General features: G+C 39.9%; 1 protein-coding gene across 4 annotated transcripts in view; it reads left to right on the top strand.

Annotated features, from left to right (window-relative positions):
• Positions 1-18,071, top strand: part of RALGAPA2 (Ral GTPase activating protein catalytic subunit alpha 2) — a 318,832-nt gene that overhangs the window by 67,245 nt on the left and 233,516 nt on the right. For all 4 annotated transcript variants that reach the window (XM_063113596.1, XM_063113597.1, XM_063113595.1 and 1 more), the window contains exons 9-10: positions 514-713; positions 10,097-10,324. In XM_063113596.1, coding sequence (XP_062969666.1) covers positions 514-713; positions 10,097-10,324 — 428 coding nt within the window. The remainder of the gene's footprint in view (positions 1-513; positions 714-10,096; positions 10,325-18,071) is intronic.

Raw genomic sequence — 18,071 nt, 5'->3', positions numbered from 1 at the left:
TAAAGTAGATCATATTGGTTCTGTTTTATTGGATTCGTCTAAAGGGAAAAGGATATAAAACTAAAGTTCAGTGGATTTAATCAGTGCAATGTTAGGTGCTAAAATACTCAAAGTTATTAAAAAGTTTACATATACTGTTACATTTCTTCCATCCATAAAATAAGATTAAATTAGGTATAATGTATGTGAAAAGATTTTCACTATTATAGTCTCATGTAATTTATCAAAATTGTTAAAACAAGTTATTAGTTTTGTTTTTCCATAGCTGTATATTGTAGCTGTATGTTAACAATAACAACCATCACCACCCCTTCTTGGTCTTGATTGCAAGGCAGAATCAGAAGTAATCCTACACAAAGATGCCATTTTAAATTATTTTTGGTTCTTCATTCTTAGCTCCTATTCTGATAACCAAATATATGTCTATTTAATTGGAAACTGAGACATTTGTAGGGGTTATGTAATGTTAAGATTCACTAACCTAATCAATCATGTGTTCTTTTTTTCTTTCAGACATCCCCCATTTGAGACCAAAGCCAATGTACATTACTACAACTCGAGACAATGAAAACATTTACAGTACAAAAATTCCATACATGGCAGCTCGTGTTGTTTTTATTAAGTGGATTGTAACTTTCTTCTTGGGAAAAAAGTATCTAACTGCAACACAAAACAATAAAAATGGAGTTGATGTGTTGCCTAAAATCATCCAGGTATGCCATTCATCTCTTTTTAACTCTTAATGCTATGCATCATCTTTTTAACTCGTAACTCTTTATGTAATAAAACACACTAACAAATAAACAAAGTAACTGATTATTAGAGTAATTGGTTCTTACAGGTTGTTGGTTGCAGGGAATCAATTTTATTGGCCCACCCTGTCTGTAATCCTGAGACTTCACAGGGGGCAGTGAGTTAGAAGCAGCTGCTGTGCTCTGTTGGATTTGCCATGATGAGGCAATCGTGGGGGCGAGGGAGACATTCTAGAAGATGGCTGTTGTAGGTACAACCCTGGCTCCCCCTCATTCTCACTCCTTTACTCAAGTATCAGTGACCTCTGAGCATGAGGACGGGGGCCTTTGCCAATCTCCAGCACCTGGAAGACCCTCAAGAAATGTGCAGGTGGCCTGTGGAGAGGACCATGAAGCTGCCAAGTACTCTCTGGCATTTCAGGGAAGGGAGTGGATTAGCAACTCAGGATTTCAGGTTGATTGTTGAGCTGTGATGGGATCCATAGAAGAGAAGGCCACCTCTCCCTGAGGACTTTGGAAAAGCCTCTTCTATGTGGGGCTGGCTGTGCATTCTCTCTCTTGACCTTGGTCAGACGCAAATGGGGACTTTCCCAACAGACTGAGTTGCTTAGGGACTTTGTACTTGATAGAGCACTACCACTTATGGAGGTCAGAGAGCAGCTACTTTTCTGAGGGGACATGGTTTTGTGTGCCTTTTTCTTTGTGGACCCCAGGAACAGGACAGCAAAGAATACCTTACTGCAGGTTCGCTGATGGCCAGGAGGTCCCAGAAGTAAGACCTAGGCCTGATCTGGGAGAATATATAAACCTGAAGAGGTGGTTAAGTGGCCCACATGCTTCAAGGTCATTAAGACAGAGTCCAGAGCTAGTGGCTGTGTTGAAGAGGACTCATTGAAGATTTAGAGCAGCAATGGACTTGCAAAGGAGTCTGAGGGAGCAACAGTCATGATAACAACAACAAAAGACTTGCTGGAAGAAAGTTTTAAAGAAAACTTTAAATTTCTGAATTCGAAAATGTAGTAAATAAAATGAAAGTAGTAATGATCACTGAGAACAAAATTGGCTTTCTGAAAAACTATCCCATAACACTGAGTAAAAATTGAAAGTGGCAGAAATTACAAATTAATGAACAAGACATGAGGACAGTCCAGACCTACCTAGCAAATACTATACAGGCAGAGGGAGCAAAGAATGAGAAGTAATAATTGAACAAAGAAGAAGAAAAGTTTACCTGAACTGAGAAAGAGACATGACTCAGACGGAAAACGCCTTGGAGTCCTGGAACAATTAGTGAATAGACACAAATCTAAACAGACATTTGGCTTCAGAGAATAAGAGAAAATTGTACAGGCTTTCACACAGAAACTATAGGTTACTGAAAGGAATGATACTGAGGTCAGAGTTGAACATCTAATCATATCTGCAGCCCTGGAAGCTGGATCTCTCTCTCTCTCTCTCTCTCTCATAACATACATGTCAGATTGATTTAAGACCTACAATAAAAACAAAATAATGAAGAATTTAAGAGAAAATCTAGGGGAATGTATAAATTTGGGAAGTTGTAGACAACCTTAAATAGAAATAAGATCTAGACATGATATAGGAAGTGAGGTTTGACTTTATTAAAACAAAAAAAAAAAAGATTTATATGTCAAAGGACAAGATAAAGCCAAATCCAAGCGATAGACTGAAGTAACATCATGACTGTTAAGAGTTCGTATCTCTACTTTATAAAGCGTGCCTGAAGGCTGATAAAAAGACAACAGTGTGATTGGAAAGTGGTCAGAGGAGATGAAAGGGCAGCTCACAGAAGAAGGAACACCATGGCCCTGGATTTCACCAGCAGGCGGGGAATGTAGTTAGTTCTGAACCACAGTAGATAACTTTATTCACTTATCAAGTAGACAAAAATCTGTATGAAATTATGTGTAAGAAACTCAGTTATGCTTTTTGGTAAATTTTGCATTACATCTTATGTCATTGTCACTCAATTCAGAATGGTCTCAGTCCAAGGGTGTAACCTTTCCTTTCTCGGTTCAAAAGATCGGAAAACCATCACCTGTATTTACTGAAAGTAAACTGATCATTCTTAAAAAAAATTTGGATAATGGTAAGTAGAAGGAATAGCAAATTAACCACTACTTCAAGGTTCTAATTTTTTCCCTTAATTGACTGATCACAGTTGTGAGTCATCTACTTTTATTACCTAGCTTTTTTAGTTTCTTAAGGGACGGAACTCTTGAATCAGCTAGAATGGTTCCACCACCCTAACAGAAAAAGGCACCACAACTCAAACTGTCTTAAACATAAGAGAAATATTTTAATCTTATTAAAGAGGAGCGCATGGTGAGGCTGGCTGAGAATCTGGCTCACACCCGTTTTCTCTCTGATTCCCTGTGCTTTTCTTTTCTCACTGTGCCTTTTCTCAGATAGTTTTGTCTGTACCCTCCCTCTTGACTGCAAGGAGGCTGCCAGCAGCTGGGGACTGCTTTCCTTGTTCAGGTTTTTTTCTTGTTCAGGTTTGGAGGCAATTCAGAAATAGAGGCCCTTCCCTTTTGTATGAGTGGAACAGCTTAGGTTACCTGCCAACCCCTGTAACAATAACAAGGCACTGACTGGCTTAAAGCTGGATGTGTGAATGGGCCAGGAGGTGCTGTGATTGGCTCCCCTGGTGCTGTAGGTGGGGCCAGCTTCCTGTAAGTCACCTGGGGTGCATGGGAGCACTGAGGCTCTATTAGGGAGGGGGAGTGGGTACTAGGTGGACAGCCATCTGTGCCCACTGTGCTGCCATACCTTGCAGATGGCTGTGCCTAGAAAGGGCCACTGCCATTGTAGAGACTGTCACTATGCTTCACAGTAAGTTGTTACAGTAGTTTCCTGTTGCCACTATAAATTAGTACAGCCATTATGGAGAACAGTATGGAGGTTCCTTAAACAACTACAGATAGAACTTCCGTATGATCCAGCAATCCCACTACTGGGGATATATCCAGAGGATTGAAAAACATCAGGTCGAAGGGATACCTGCACTCCCATGTTTATTGCAGCTCTATTTACAATAGCTAGGCAGTGGAACCAACCTAAATGTCCATTGATAGATGATTGGATAAGGAAATTGTGGTGTGCGCGCGCACGCGCGCGTGCACAAACACACACACACACGAATACTACTCAGCCATAAAAAAGAATGAAATTCTACCATTTACAGCAATATGGATGAGCCTGGAGAAAATTATTCCAAGTAAAACAACCCAGGTACAGAAAGAGAAATACCACATGTTCTCACTCATAACTGGGAACTGAATCCATAAATAAACAAATGAACAATAAAGAGAGGCAGGGAGAAAGAAACAACAATCACAGTAATACGTTGAGCTTTTAGAAAACTAAAGGTGGAAAAGGGGAGGTGAGGGGGAGCGCTAATGAGAAATTGGTTAATGGACACAAAGAATGATTGCATATTGTAATGATGAATAAGCTAATTATACTGATTTAACCACCACCCATTGTACACAATTATTGAAAATCAATGTTGTACCCCACATGTATGTATAAAATAAATACAAAATTCAAAATCAGTCTCAGTAGGCTAAAATCAAGGTGTTGACAGGCCTGTGTTCCTTCTGGAGGCTCTGGGGAGAATACTGTTTCCTTACTTTGTCCAGCTTCTAGAAGCCGCTTGCATTCCTTGGCTGTAGTAGCTCTGTATCCCATTGCCTTCTCTATCTCTGTTCCTCCTACCTCCCTCTTTTAAGGACCTTTCGAATACCTTGGGACCATTGGGTAATACAGGACAGTTTCCCATCCCAACACCCTTAATTAATCACATCTGCTAAGTCCTTTCTGCCATGTAAGGTAACATGTTCACAGGTTCCAGGGATTAGGATGTAGATATCTTTTTTTTGGGGGGGGGGGGCGAGTGTTATTATTCAGCCTGCTGCAATTGTCTCCTGTATTTCCTTCTCTGCCATACAGCTGGGTTTCCACCTCATATTGCCCATGTCTGCTATGTTCCACTCTTCATTTATACTGTTTAGAAGGAAAAATGATTTTTGACAATGGAATATTAAATTCTAGAAATGGGGTTGCATATGTAAAAATACATATAATTTGTCTCTTGAATGTTTCGTTCTGAATCTAAAATTTGATATAATTTTACCTACTTTAAGTAAGAATTAAAGCTCACTCTTTTCAAGCAATATGCTGCTCTTGTAAAAGACTTTTAAAACAGTATTTTAAGTACTGCTTCAAAATAGAGTTCACATTTTTGCCACTTTATTAAAGGTTAAATATGAAGTGTTTTTATTTTTTGTTTCCTGAATGAAATTGCTTCTTCTTCTTGATCTAGAACTAATATCTTTGACAGTACTTTTCACCAGGGAGGGAAGGAATTAGTATGCCTCCTAGACTTAGCTTACTTGCTACTAGGAGAATCTGGTTTAACAAGTTTTATTGCTCAGTGGTGTCAGTCATGGGAGAATGAACAGACAGCTGCTTCTGTATCCTGTGCCATGTGGCAACAGTGGCAAACCCCCTTCAAATCCGAATATTCTTGCTGCATGATTTCAGCTGAAAATGTTTTTAGTGAAGTATTATTTAGTCCTTAGCAATCTACTTATTTTTAAAATTTATTTATTATTATTATTATTTTACATTCTAAGATGTTGCAGAGCAGTTGGGGGGAGGGGAAGAGGGGAATAGGGTGGGAGGAGAGGGGAAGGAGGTGTGGTTGAGGCCCATGGCACCCCCCTCATTCTGGCAGTGGAGCCCAGGGGGCTTCCCACAGTGGCTCAGTAGTGGCAGGGCTGGAGGCAGACTTCGGGGGGGTGTAGCTGAGGCTCTTAGCCACCCCCACCCTGGGAGCCTGAGGCGCTTCTGGTGGCAGCTCGTTGGTCAGTCATAACTGGGCTGGATGTAGATGTCAGGGGGCATGGCTGAGGCCCTTGCCCCACTGCTGCCCTGGCTTGGGAGCCTGGGGAACTTCCAGTGGTGGCCTGGTGGTCATCACTGGGTTGGATGCAGATGTTGGGGTGGTGTGGCTGAGACCCTCGATATCCCCCCTACCCCATCTTGGGAGCCTGGAGTGCTTCTGGTGGTGACTCGGTTGTCACTGGGCTGGATGCGGACATGGGGGGAGCATAGCTGACACCCTCAGTGCCCCACACCTCAGCTTGGGAGCCCAAGGTCCTTCTGGCAGCAGCTCAGTGGTTGTTGCTGGGCTGGATGTGGATGTGGGGGAGTGTGGCTGAGGTCCTCGGTCCCCCACCACCCTGGCTTGGGAGCCTGAGGTGCTTCCAGCAGTGGCTTGGTGGTTGTCACTGGGCTAGATGTGGACATTGGAGGTGTGTGGCTGAGGCCCTTTGCCCCTCACTGCCCCAGTTGGGAGCCTGGGCTACTTCCAGCAGCAGCCTGATCGTTGTCACTGGGCTGGATGCAAACATCTGGGGGGCGTGGCTGAGGCCCTCAGCCCTCCCTCCTCCCCCCTCCCTGGCTTGGGAGCCTGAGGGACTTCTGGTCCTTCTAGGTTTTATAGGTGTTCTTTGGTGGTGTTAGACCTTTACTGGTTAATATCAGAACTTTGTTTCTGATCTGTGGGTTTTTTGTTTTTTTCTTTCAGTTCTGTGTTGGATTATTCACTATTCCCACCACTTAAACTCTACACTGAACTAATTTGTTGTCCTTTGCTTACTTCTAAAATGGAGGAACTTCCTGTGGGACCAGGACTTGAGCCCTGTGGTTGAGCTAAATTGGAGCTTTGCTGCTGATTTTCTGAGGAAAGGTTTTTGTGTAGTTCATGTTTTAATTGTTGGCCTTGTAAGCACTTCTGGGTCTTGTGAGGTTGGGTATACCTGGGTTGTGTGGAAACTCTGGTCTGGACCTGGGTCTTTTCAGCAAACTGCACCCCTCCGGTTCTGTATTCTTGACCAGTCTCCACTGAGTGGTCCTGTGCTGATTAGGGGGCAGATCAGCTGTCTGTGCTGTGCCCCAGTGTGTCCCCTGGTGGGCCCATCACCCCCTCTGCCTGCACTCGAAACACTTCCCATGGACATGCCATGTGCCAGTGACTCACCAACCTCTGAGTGGCTCCTTTTTTCAGTTGTCTGTGGCTCCTTGCTCCTATGTGGGTCCATGGGAACCCTGTTTGTGGTCTTGCTGGCCTGGGGGCCACCAAGGCCCTCTTCTCCCCTGCCGCCTCCAAGCAACTTCATGCAAATGGCACAGCTGCACTTATTGCCAGCTCTTGCTCTGTGTGATTACCAGTGCTAGCCTTGAAGTGGCTGAGGCTCTAAACGGTCGGAGCAGTACTTTCTTTCTCTCATCGCAGCTTCTCCTGCCTTCATGCCCTTCGTAGGTCTCTCCTCCTCTTCCCCTGAGCTCTAGCAGCCCCAGCTTGGCAGTCGTTGCTTTTTAATAGTTGCAATTTGATTGATTGTGGGAGAGGGTGATGCTGGGCACTATCTATTCTGCCATCTTGATCGGAAGTCTAGCAATTTATTTTTATTTGAGATAGAAATACTGGTGATTTTTTAAAAATCACCAAAGCAGACTAGTGATCCAAAAATTTCTATAGCAACTACTTTTACCTGTTCTATGTGTGCATTAATCAAACATTAAAACCCAAAGAAGTTGATCAGAAGTGAAAAAGAAAGTTTGACATAGTATAACAGTTGAATATATTTATTTGTGTTGTAGCTCTTTAGTTTCCTTATTAAAATACCACTTTTTCTAATTCTAAGTGAGCCTTTCATAATGACCTACGGGGTGTGCCTTTCCTGAAATTGTTGTATTTCATGAGATGAGCAGTTAGAAAAAGTGAATCACACAAATTGACTGCAGGAGTTCATATATTGTACAAACTCTTTTTTTTTTTTTTTTTTTTTTTGACTACCACGTGTCAATAAAAACTCTCTGTTCTTAAACTCTGCAAAGGCAACCATAGGCTACCCCCAACCATGTAAGCATACCAAGACAGAGGAACTGAGTGGCATCAGGCATCACCAGCAGAATTATAGCTGCATGCTCTTGTTTAAAACCTGCTTTGTTGGTGTTCTCACTTAGCCTGACCCTGAGAGTAAACAAGTCTCAGTGTGAGCTGTGGGGCTGAGACCAGGTGGTAGGGAGGGTCGAGGGGAAGGAATCAGTGGCAGCCTGTAGCATGCAACTTCCTGAGCCCTGTCAGTGCTGGTCTGGTCCAAGCATGTATGTCTGTTTTCACTGATTAAAGGCTTCCTCACAGACCACGGAAGTAAAACTCATCTTTGCACTATCAGAATCAACTAATACTGAATAACAGTTGAGCTTGATTTTAGTGGACAGAAAATGGACCTCTCTCTGGGGCTCTGATTCATGCTGTTATTGTTAATTTTTGTAAAAAGGCAAGAAATGAGTAGACTTGGATATTCAGACTTTTACTCTCTTGACTTACTATAATTATAAATGTCTGCCAGAACATGTAGATGTTTTTGGAAAGCAGCCTTTTATGGGGGGAGTGTGGACTAGATGAGGCTAAGAAGAGCTTTATTTTATTAAGAGCGAGAGTTTTTATTTTATGGCATGATGAGAAATCCATCCATACTGACTTAAGACAGCAAGCCTTTTATCATATTATCATATTTTGCCTTTTCGGTCAGGAATTTGGACAGGATTTGGCTGGGCATTTCTTGTGTGTTTCATGTGGCATTAACTGGGGTCACTGGGTAGAGGTCTTCAGCTGATGGCTGGTTGGTCTGGAGGGCCAAGATGACTTAATTCACATACTTTTACTTTGGTGGGGGTAGTTGGAAGGCTGGATCCTCTGGGACTCCTTTCCATGTTGTCTCGCTAGCAGGTTGGTTTGACTTCTTACATGGCTGTTCAGGGCTCCAAGAGCAAAATGTTTCTAGAGATGGGAAGTGGTAACTGTCAACCTCTTGGGCCTGGGTCTGACCTGCACACAGGTCTCTTCCACTCTATTCCACTGGTTAAAGCAGTCACATTGTCCATGTAGATAAAAGGTAGGGGACGTAGACTTCACCTCTGTATAGAAGAAGTGTCCAAGAATTTGTGGTCCTCCTAATTTGCTACATATGTATGTGTTGTTTTCTTTTTTAGCCTGTGGAAAAAAGGGAGTTATCAGTGAAAAAGTCACAGGTTATAGAGCTACAACATATATGCTCTACAGATTAAATATATGTGTATGAAATCAAAGTGAGTTAAATAATTTGTCTCACAGGTAGAAATGTGTAGAAGCAAGTCTTTTGATACTTATTTTGGGCCTCTTCTTTCTCTACTGTACTCATTTCATCTTTGGGTCATTCCTACTGAAGCTTCAGATTAAAAAAAAGAATAAAATGAATAAAATTTTATTTTTCTGTAGAAGATAGTGATTCCATCAAAAAGATGCAATTCAATTTCTACAGGGTATAGCATCTCACAGTGTGTCAGTGCCTATGATAAGCCACACAGTCTTAGTAACTAAGGCATGAAGAGAAAAAGTATTATAAGTATAATCTTCCATTAATTTTCCCTAGAGATTACAATTGGATATCTGTTTTGCTTTCAAACTGTTCTTGGTAGTCACTGAAATTACTGTTTTATACTACGCTCATATCTTACCACTTGTAAAAAATATTTACAGTAGATAAAATTTTAGTGGTATTTGGGCTATATATTTTTGACACTTAAAAGTAATAATGGAGATTACAAAGATAAAGCAAAATCATACATATATTTGGAAGAAACCTTTAATTCTCTAAGGAAATGAAGGTAGAAACCAATGTTAAACTTTGTGAGTCACTGAATGACTTTATTTTTTTGTGCTGTTTGACCTGAGATTCTGAAGCTAAAACTCCAATCAAGATTCTTCTCATAAAATACCCTTTAAAGGTCTTGGCACTCCACCAGCAAGGTGCCACTTAGTCTTATCAAAGGATGTGTCCCAAACTTGTTGCTGCAAGAAGTCCCCCAGATTTTCAAATTTGTGACCATAGAGTAAATGCTGAAGAGTGGGACGTAACATGATGATAATACAAATGCAAACTTTGCACATTAATTGAGTCTGTGATTTTGTAAATGTAATTAAGCTTTTTAGGTTGACAAAATTTCACAGCCCTACTTTCTGAAATAATTGAGTAATTTTCCTCTGAAAATAACTGAGTTGGGGAGGGACTGGTTGATTAATTAGAAAATTGGTAAGTACAGGTTCCGGAGCCTGGTACGCTTTAAGCAGTTGCTTGTTTTCAGCTTACTGTACCCTGTGCCAGTTGATGGTAATCAGTTCTTTAAAACAAGGCTCGACTTAAGTTTTGCTAGGTGTTCTTGAGTGGGGACGAGGATGACTGAAAAGTGTGATCACTCCCTTCCAGACTGCTGGTGGGAGTGCGGCGCAAGAAAAGGTGCCAGAGTTGGATGGTGGTGGGCCCGCAGAGCAAGACAAAAACCATTCTAACAGCAGCACCTTGTCCGATCGAAGACTCAGCAACTCCAGCCTCTGTAGCATTGAAGAAGAGCACCGAGTGGTATATGAAATGGTGCAACGGATTCTCTTGTCAACACGAGGTTATGTCAATTTTGTGCATGAAGTATTTCGCCAGGTTAGTGTGTTGGTGTTATAAATTCATGAAATTGAAGAGATTTTTGTTCTTGTTCTTTTTCTGATAATACTCTAAAGAGATACTGTTGATGAGTTGGGGTAAATTAAAGAACCGAATAAATAGTGATCCTTCTATTCCCCCTTTTAATTTGTCATGTGGATTGTTGTGATTTTTTTAATTTGGTTTTTGAAAAAAATTTCTACATGAGGAGGGAAAATTCAGTATTTCCTCTGCATGAGAAGGGATAATTCAGAGCAGAATATTCTGAAAAATATCTTCATGTTTTCACAACAAACTTAACCCGAAGGATGAGAAGAAAGCCATTCCTGAATACCTGGCAACAAATGAATATAGGAAGGAAGAGGCTGGTATTGTTCGCAGGGCCTCGGGGGGCTCTCTGATGAGGTGGAGGTTTCTGTAAAAGTTGTGCTTTCCCTGCCACAGCATGTGGCATGTACATATGATGGAAGTATTTATGGCACAAAAGAAAAAATTTGAGTGGTGAAGAGAATAAAAGGAAAGAAAGGAGCTGAGGCCACAACATTGAGATCACAGACCTATGGTGGAAACTGTGGTAGCTGAAAAGGTGCTGGGAAGAGCAGAGTGTGACAAGAAAAGAGGTGCAAGCACAGGAAGGAGACAGAAGAGATCAGAAGCTGAGCCTGCTGTGTTAGCAGCTGTGAGCGACATCAGAGGTTTGCAGCAGTGACTGATGCTAGCCCCCTCAGGAGACATTGAGCAATGTTTGGAGACAGTTTTGATCTTTACAGCTGGGGAGGGGGTGCCACTGGCATCTAGTGGGTAGCAACCAGGGATGTTGTTAAATATCCTATAATACACAGAACAGTCCCGACCCCCAGCCCCACCACAACAAAGAACTATCCAGCCCAACATGGCAGTAATGCTGCTGTGGAGAAACTCTAAGCTCTAGTCCTCTGAGTGACAAAGCAGAACCCACAATGCAGTTGAACAGGCCACCGCTCTCTGGTGTGGGGCATAGCCCATGGACACCTGCATGTTGGTGCTGGTGCTCTTGTTGTGGGCATGTGTGTATGATGGAGGAATAGTTGTTTAGTCCATACACCTGAATAGAGGTGAGGCCCTTGAATGGCCAGTTATTGATGGGAGGAGAGGAAGAATCCTCTGCACATATGAACAATGCATATGTACCATAGAGACTTTATATGGAGAGGCAGGATTTCAAGACAGAGAATGATTAACTTTTCAGTTCTGAGACTTTCATTAAAGAAAATCATCCAAGAATGAATAGTCCCTGCATAATCTACAGCAATATAGAGGTTTTACTGCATTTTCATTTTAATGAATAGAAAGAAAATTTTTATTTTAGAAAATGTTTGTTTAGTCTGCAGTTAAAATTCCACTTATAAAATATTTTTCTGATTCTGTGGCCTAGCACTTCCTTGGTTCTTCTCATTCCTTGCTTAATTCCGTGGCCCCTCGTTTTGTTTCACCCCAGATTATAGATGTTGGCCAGTGCTCCAGCTCAAGCCTCTTCTATAACTCTACACTTGCCTCCGTGGGACCTTCGCCACTTGTCCAGTGCCACATGGCTGTGGCACATGATTCCCAACCAAGGCTTTTGTCTAGACTTCGCTTCTAAATTCCACACTTGCCTTTTATTTATTTTTATTTAAAAATTTTTTATCCTCATGAAAGATTTGTTACAGGCAAAGGATACACAACACCAGGAGCAAGAAAGCATAAAGCAACATTATAGGGGCCTGGAACACCTGGCCGCAGCTTCCAGAGTCGTCTCTCAGTTGCACAGAATATGTTCTGTCTCAGGATCATGATTCACCAACAGGAGAGCAAGATCTTGTGTCAGGGGAGGATAAGGCACAAGTTTACTGAGAGATCTTTTATACATCACTAGTCACATAGCCAAAATCAAACTGAGTGACCAGGTAAACAGGTGCAGACCATCAGTCTCTACATTTTCTCCAAACAACGTAGATAAGCTGGCACTGCATGCCTCCCGTACTTGCCTTTTAAAATGCCCACCAGCCATCTCATCTGATGTTCCTGTAGGATCTTAATGATAAGACAGCCAAATCCTAGCTCATTTTCTTCCCTAACATCAGCTTTTCTTGCTGACTTAACTGTTTCTTCAGAGACCTTTGTTCACATCTGCATCTTAATTTTAGTTCTCCTGGGATCCCCGTCCCTCTCCCCATGACCAGTCACTGGGCACATTATGCAGGAGACTGCCTCACTCCCTTTCTCTCCTTTTCCTTTGACTGTGGTGAGCATCCTTGTCCTCAGAGCTGTTTGGAGTCCTCCTCCTCCTGCATCATCTCTTTTTAATTTATATTGCACACATCATGCTGCTAAAACATTTTTCTTTTATCATCATAGTCCTCAATTTTAAAATCTACCCTGTTCTCTCCATTAATGTTGTCATACTCATGTTCCTGTTGTACATGTGAAGATGCATGATAATTATTCAATTTGAATAGAAATAGTCAAGAACCTAGAGTGCATATAATCTACAGCAAGGGTCAGCACACTTTTTACAGTAAAGAGCCAAATAGTAAATATTTTAGGCTGCATGGATCATATGGTCTCTGTTACAGCTACTCAACTCTGCCATTGCAGCAAGAAAGCAGCCACAGACAATATGAAACAAGCATTGCTTTGTTCCAATAAAACTTTATTTACGAAAATCAGGTGGCAGGCTTGATTTGAATTGTGGGTCATAGTTAGCTGACTCTGATCTATAGTAATGTTTTTAAACCATTGGATGAAAATGCTTCATATTAGACTAGATATGATTGGCAAAGCTTTAAAATTTTGTATAAGTGCTATGTTGATATGATTTTACCTTTATTGTGTAATTATTAATTTGTCATACACATAGTTCTGTCTGCATCCATTATTAGCATTCCACCTTGGTAATAGTGTACACTAAGTTCTAAATTTAATCTAAACCCTAAACCCAATCTAAATTCAATTTTGAAGTAGCTTGGGTCTTCAAAGTGACTGCGGACTACTTGTGATTGAAGTTATGAAACATCTTTGTGTCATGAGATTCACAACATTTTCTTTACATTTTATAATTATTCTTAATGACATCTAATTAGAAAGAAGTGTGAAATTTAAAATACAAGTTTTATGTGTGTGTTGTTAAATTACTGAAATGGAGACATTTGGGAAAAGGTGTGTGAGTTTTAACATTGTATTTTATTGCCCTCTCTTGGTCAGTGATGAATTTTTCTTTCATGGAAGACAGACTTGGCTTTTTTCATAACAATTTCTTTTTAAATTTTAAATGAAGTTATTCAGAGACTATTTTAGCCTAAAGGTTATTGATGTTTAAAATGGACATTCAAGAAGTATACATTCTCAGTTGGAGATAAGATGCATGCATATGTTATAAAGAACAGGGTAAGACGGTAGAAGATCAGATGTCCACGTGTGACATAGGAATCAAGGCTGATGTTGGCCAATGGGACAAGGAGGCTCATGGCTGGGGATAAAGGACCAGGTGGAGCACATCTCCTTGGACTGGATGGTTCAGTGAGTTGAAGTAGTGGAAATAAACAGTAACCAAAGGAAGACAGGGTTCAGCCAAGTTCAGGGCAGCCTCCATCTGCTGCTGAGTGGCCAGGCAGTGGTAGAGTGCTTAGTGTAGGGCAGTTCTGGTCACTGGGTCACTCCACCGGAAACTTGTCTTTTAACTGGCATTTTTCAGACTACTTGTTGTGACCCATACGTAGGTCATGAAATCAACTTAGTGAGTCAAAACCAAATAGAACAGACCAAAAGATTTCACAGTGCAGTTCATGTTGTAAGGTTTAATCTTTCTTTTTGAAACTTCTGATTTATTTGTATATATATTGTATATACAAATGCATATATCCTTCCATAACATGTCTTACTTAGGTTATGATCTAAAAAGTTTGGGTATTTTATTTTTTGTTTTTTGGATTTTGACAGTTTCATTTCTTTTGAGTATAAGTCACTTTTTGCAAGCTAGAAAAGAGAATCAGCCTAAGGTAATGTAGTCTTCTAGGGATCTAGGCTGAGTCTTGTAATCTTTAGCAGAATGACATCATAATACAAGGTGCTAGCATAGGATTATAAACTCTAAATAGTGACCACTTATCTACATTTTTCACTAGGAAACAGCTGAAAGTTCAGTCTTTAAGGGCATGATACACAGAACATCTTGGTCTACATAGGACAGAATGACCCAAATTATACGCTGGCCAACCTACTGGTGAACCAAATCAGAGCTGGCCAAAAATTGATAAACAGAAAATGTGTTTACATTTTGAAAAAACTGTCCTGTGGTTTTAAAAATTCCTGGTTGCTGTCAAAATATTACAGGTGGACCCATACTGATATTTGATTTTACCAAGGTCTACTAGAACATAAAGGTAGAGGTAAGTGTAAAAGATAAGATACTGAGATAATTTAAAATTAAATTACTTAGTAATGAGAAATTGGGCATAGTGCATTCTTCCATTTGCTGCAAGAACAAATCGACAATGAAGACTGCTTAAAAGAAATGCTCAACTCCTGAAAGGGTGGTGGCAGCAGCATGTCCCACCACAAAATGACAGTTAACATTGCCGTTCTTCCATGATGCATATCCACATGCAAAAACTTGTCAGGAGCTTTTGTCAGGGCCCGAGGATGAACAGTAGAGCATATCCTAATGAGCTAATTGCAAGCTCAGTTAACATCTTTGGGAAAGACCCATAAAGTCTGGCCACTGTTTTGTTAAACATCTGTAAGCTGGAGAATTCCTTAGCCTTTAGCCATAGTGTCTGCTCAAGAAACTGTGATGTTTGTGTGGTATATCTTAAAGCTGGGTACAGTCCCATTGTGATTCCTCTACTCAGGACTGAGGAGGGTGCTGGTCATCAAAGTCTGGAATGTCATCATAAAGTAATGCTGGTAGTATTTGGATGTATAGTAGGCAGTGCACAGGTGGTAAAATCCTGGTAGGAACACCAGAATGTCAGTGATCAGGACTGCAATGGCCAGATCTGGCCCCTACTTTGCCGAAGGAGCCTATAAAAATGAGAAAGGCACCTGTCAAAAACAGCACAGTGGCGCAAGTGCAGTGGCCTTATGAGGGATCTCAGGGGGACTTTTCTTTATCTGAAAGTCAGTGTAGCCATCATCTGTGCTGGAGAGCCTTGAATGTTTCCCTTTATAAAATTTATATATATAATAATAATATATATATATAAGAAATTATATATATTATTTTTATTATTTTATTTATTATTATTTTTATACACATATATATATGTATGTGTGTATATATGATTATAGAGTAGAAAGCAAGAGCAAATCACTAAAAGACCACTGTCTAAGTGGCCACCATTCATGTTAGGAGAGCATCATTCTAGGTATTTCTATATGTGTATATATGGCTGCTGGCCTGGCTAGCTAGCTAGATGAAGAACCTGCAGAGAGCCGCTGGATAAGAAAGGATATAAACATACAGGAAGCAGGCTGACAGACAGACAGGAGGGTTTACAGATTAGTTGATAGAGATAAACAAAGTGGCATGCAGGCAGGCATAGAAGAACAGACAGGTGGGTGCACATAGGCCAGCTGGTAGAGATGAAAGTAGCAGGCAGGTGTAGATGAATAGGTGGGTAGGTACAGACAGACCAGCAGGCATAGATGGAAATAGGCAGGAAAATAGAGATGGACAAGCAGGCAGGTAGGGATGGAAATAGGCAGGCAGCCATGGGCAAAGGCAGGTGCAGGTGGAACCAAACAGAGGTCAACTGAGATCAAGGCAGGGGCAAGGGTAGGTGTGTAAAAGTGCCAGGGGTGGCAGAATAACTTCATGACAGTGAAATCTTTACTCCTTAACAAACCTTTAATGTATTTTTAATGAACAGTTCTGAATTTTATTTTACTTGATTTTAACAGAAGAAAATAAAGCAAAACTGATGGAATTGTTGAAATTCAATAAATGTTCCTTTACCACAAGAAATATTCATTGCTAAAAGATTTGTCTATAATAAAAAAGATTATAACAACATTAAGGTGTTGGAATCACTTTTTAACTACACATTGTAATTTTAGATAGCATTGTTGATTTCCTATTATGAAATATGAAGAAATTAGCACTCTCCATCTGCTAATTTCATTATGTTATATATTTATATTATAAATGTACCATTATTTGCAGTTGAAATCCTAATATACAGAATTGTTTACTCTTGGTTCTGTATTTAGACAGATTTATTTCTCCTGGTTCCTCAATTCTAAAAAAGTTGCTTTGATTGAATTCATGGTTGGCCTTGTTTTGCCATTGAGTGTTTTTTAAGAAAGTGTCCTGGAACTCTATTCCTTGAGCCCTTTTATTATGGGGAATGTTTCCCTTTTTCCTTTACGTGTGAACAGCAGCTTAACTGGGTGTAGTAATCTTGGGCCACTCTTTCTTCCATATAGGAATTTGTAAGTCAAAACTTTCTAGACATACAAGTCAGAAGAAGCTGGAAAACCTTACAAGGTCTTCATTTATCTAATTGAGACTGTAGAGTGAATAGGTTTAATATGTTTAAAGAAATAAAAGACAAACTTGAAAATGTTCACAGTAAACATGAAACCACACAGATGACCAATGCAAATTTGTACAGGAAGAAAATAGAACTTCTAAGAATGAAAAAATATAATAATTGGAATATTAAAAGAAAAACTCAGTGGGTATAATAGCAGGTTAGATGCAGCTGGAGAGAATAAACTGGATGACAGATCTGAAGAAATTATCCTGAATGTGCCTGCGAGAGACCGAGATGAGAACTACGAGAGGTTGAGACATGAAAGATGTAGTGAAAAAGTCTGATATGTGTGTTCACCTCTCCTCTAGCTGCAATATTATTATTATTATTTGCTGTTTTATCAGTTACTGAGAATATCATACTATGATTGCGGGTTTGTTTTTTATTGAACGTCTGTCAATATTTGCCATATTTTTGGCAAAATTATTAGTTGTAGTACAGATTTACAATTAATATATGTCTTCCTTTGAATTGAATCTTTTCTTGTTGATAAGTTTCCCTCCTTATCTCTAGTAGTACTTTTATGTTTTTGGCCTCACAGTTTATCTTGTCTGTTCTTAAATAGCTCTACTAGTGTTCTTTTGGTTAGTGTTTGTGTGGTACATCTTTTTCTAATTCTTTACTTTCATCCTGTTCATATCCATATGTTTTGGATGTCTTATAAATCACATATGTCTTTGTAGTTGTTTTTAAAATCTGATCTTAAAATATCTGTCTTTTGCTTGGAGCATTATTCTATTTACTCTTGACAGCAACTGATATTATTGGATTTAAGTCTGCTATCTTACTTTTTGCTTTCTAGTTGTATTATTTTATGCTGGTTGTTTTTAGTATCCTGTTTTTTTCCTCTAATTAGATTAGCAGTTTTTCACTAATTTGTAATTATTTTAATGGTTAACAAAGCCATCCCTAACTTAAAATCTAGCATTAGTTTCTACTTTTACTCTCTTAGTACACACATTAGCTCCATTTACGTATTCTCAGTTTATATGCCATTGTTATGTATTTGAATTTCAAATTTTGAATATATATAATGTGTATATATTATCCCATTCAGAGCTACTATAAGTATTTTATCCAGTTTTACTCTTTTTATTTATATATATAGATATATTCATATATATTTCTTATTCATTTAGATTTATCCAAATTCCCTTTTTGTTGCATTTTATTTCTTCCCAAATCTCTGTCCT

Source organism: Cynocephalus volans, chromosome 11 (genome assembly GCF_027409185.1).
Source record: "Cynocephalus volans isolate mCynVol1 chromosome 11, mCynVol1.pri, whole genome shotgun sequence".
Taxonomy (NCBI): domain Eukaryota; kingdom Metazoa; phylum Chordata; class Mammalia; order Dermoptera; family Cynocephalidae; genus Cynocephalus; species Cynocephalus volans.
The sequence above is the reverse complement of the archived record's forward strand: the minus strand, read 5'-3'. Positions and strand labels throughout refer to the sequence as shown.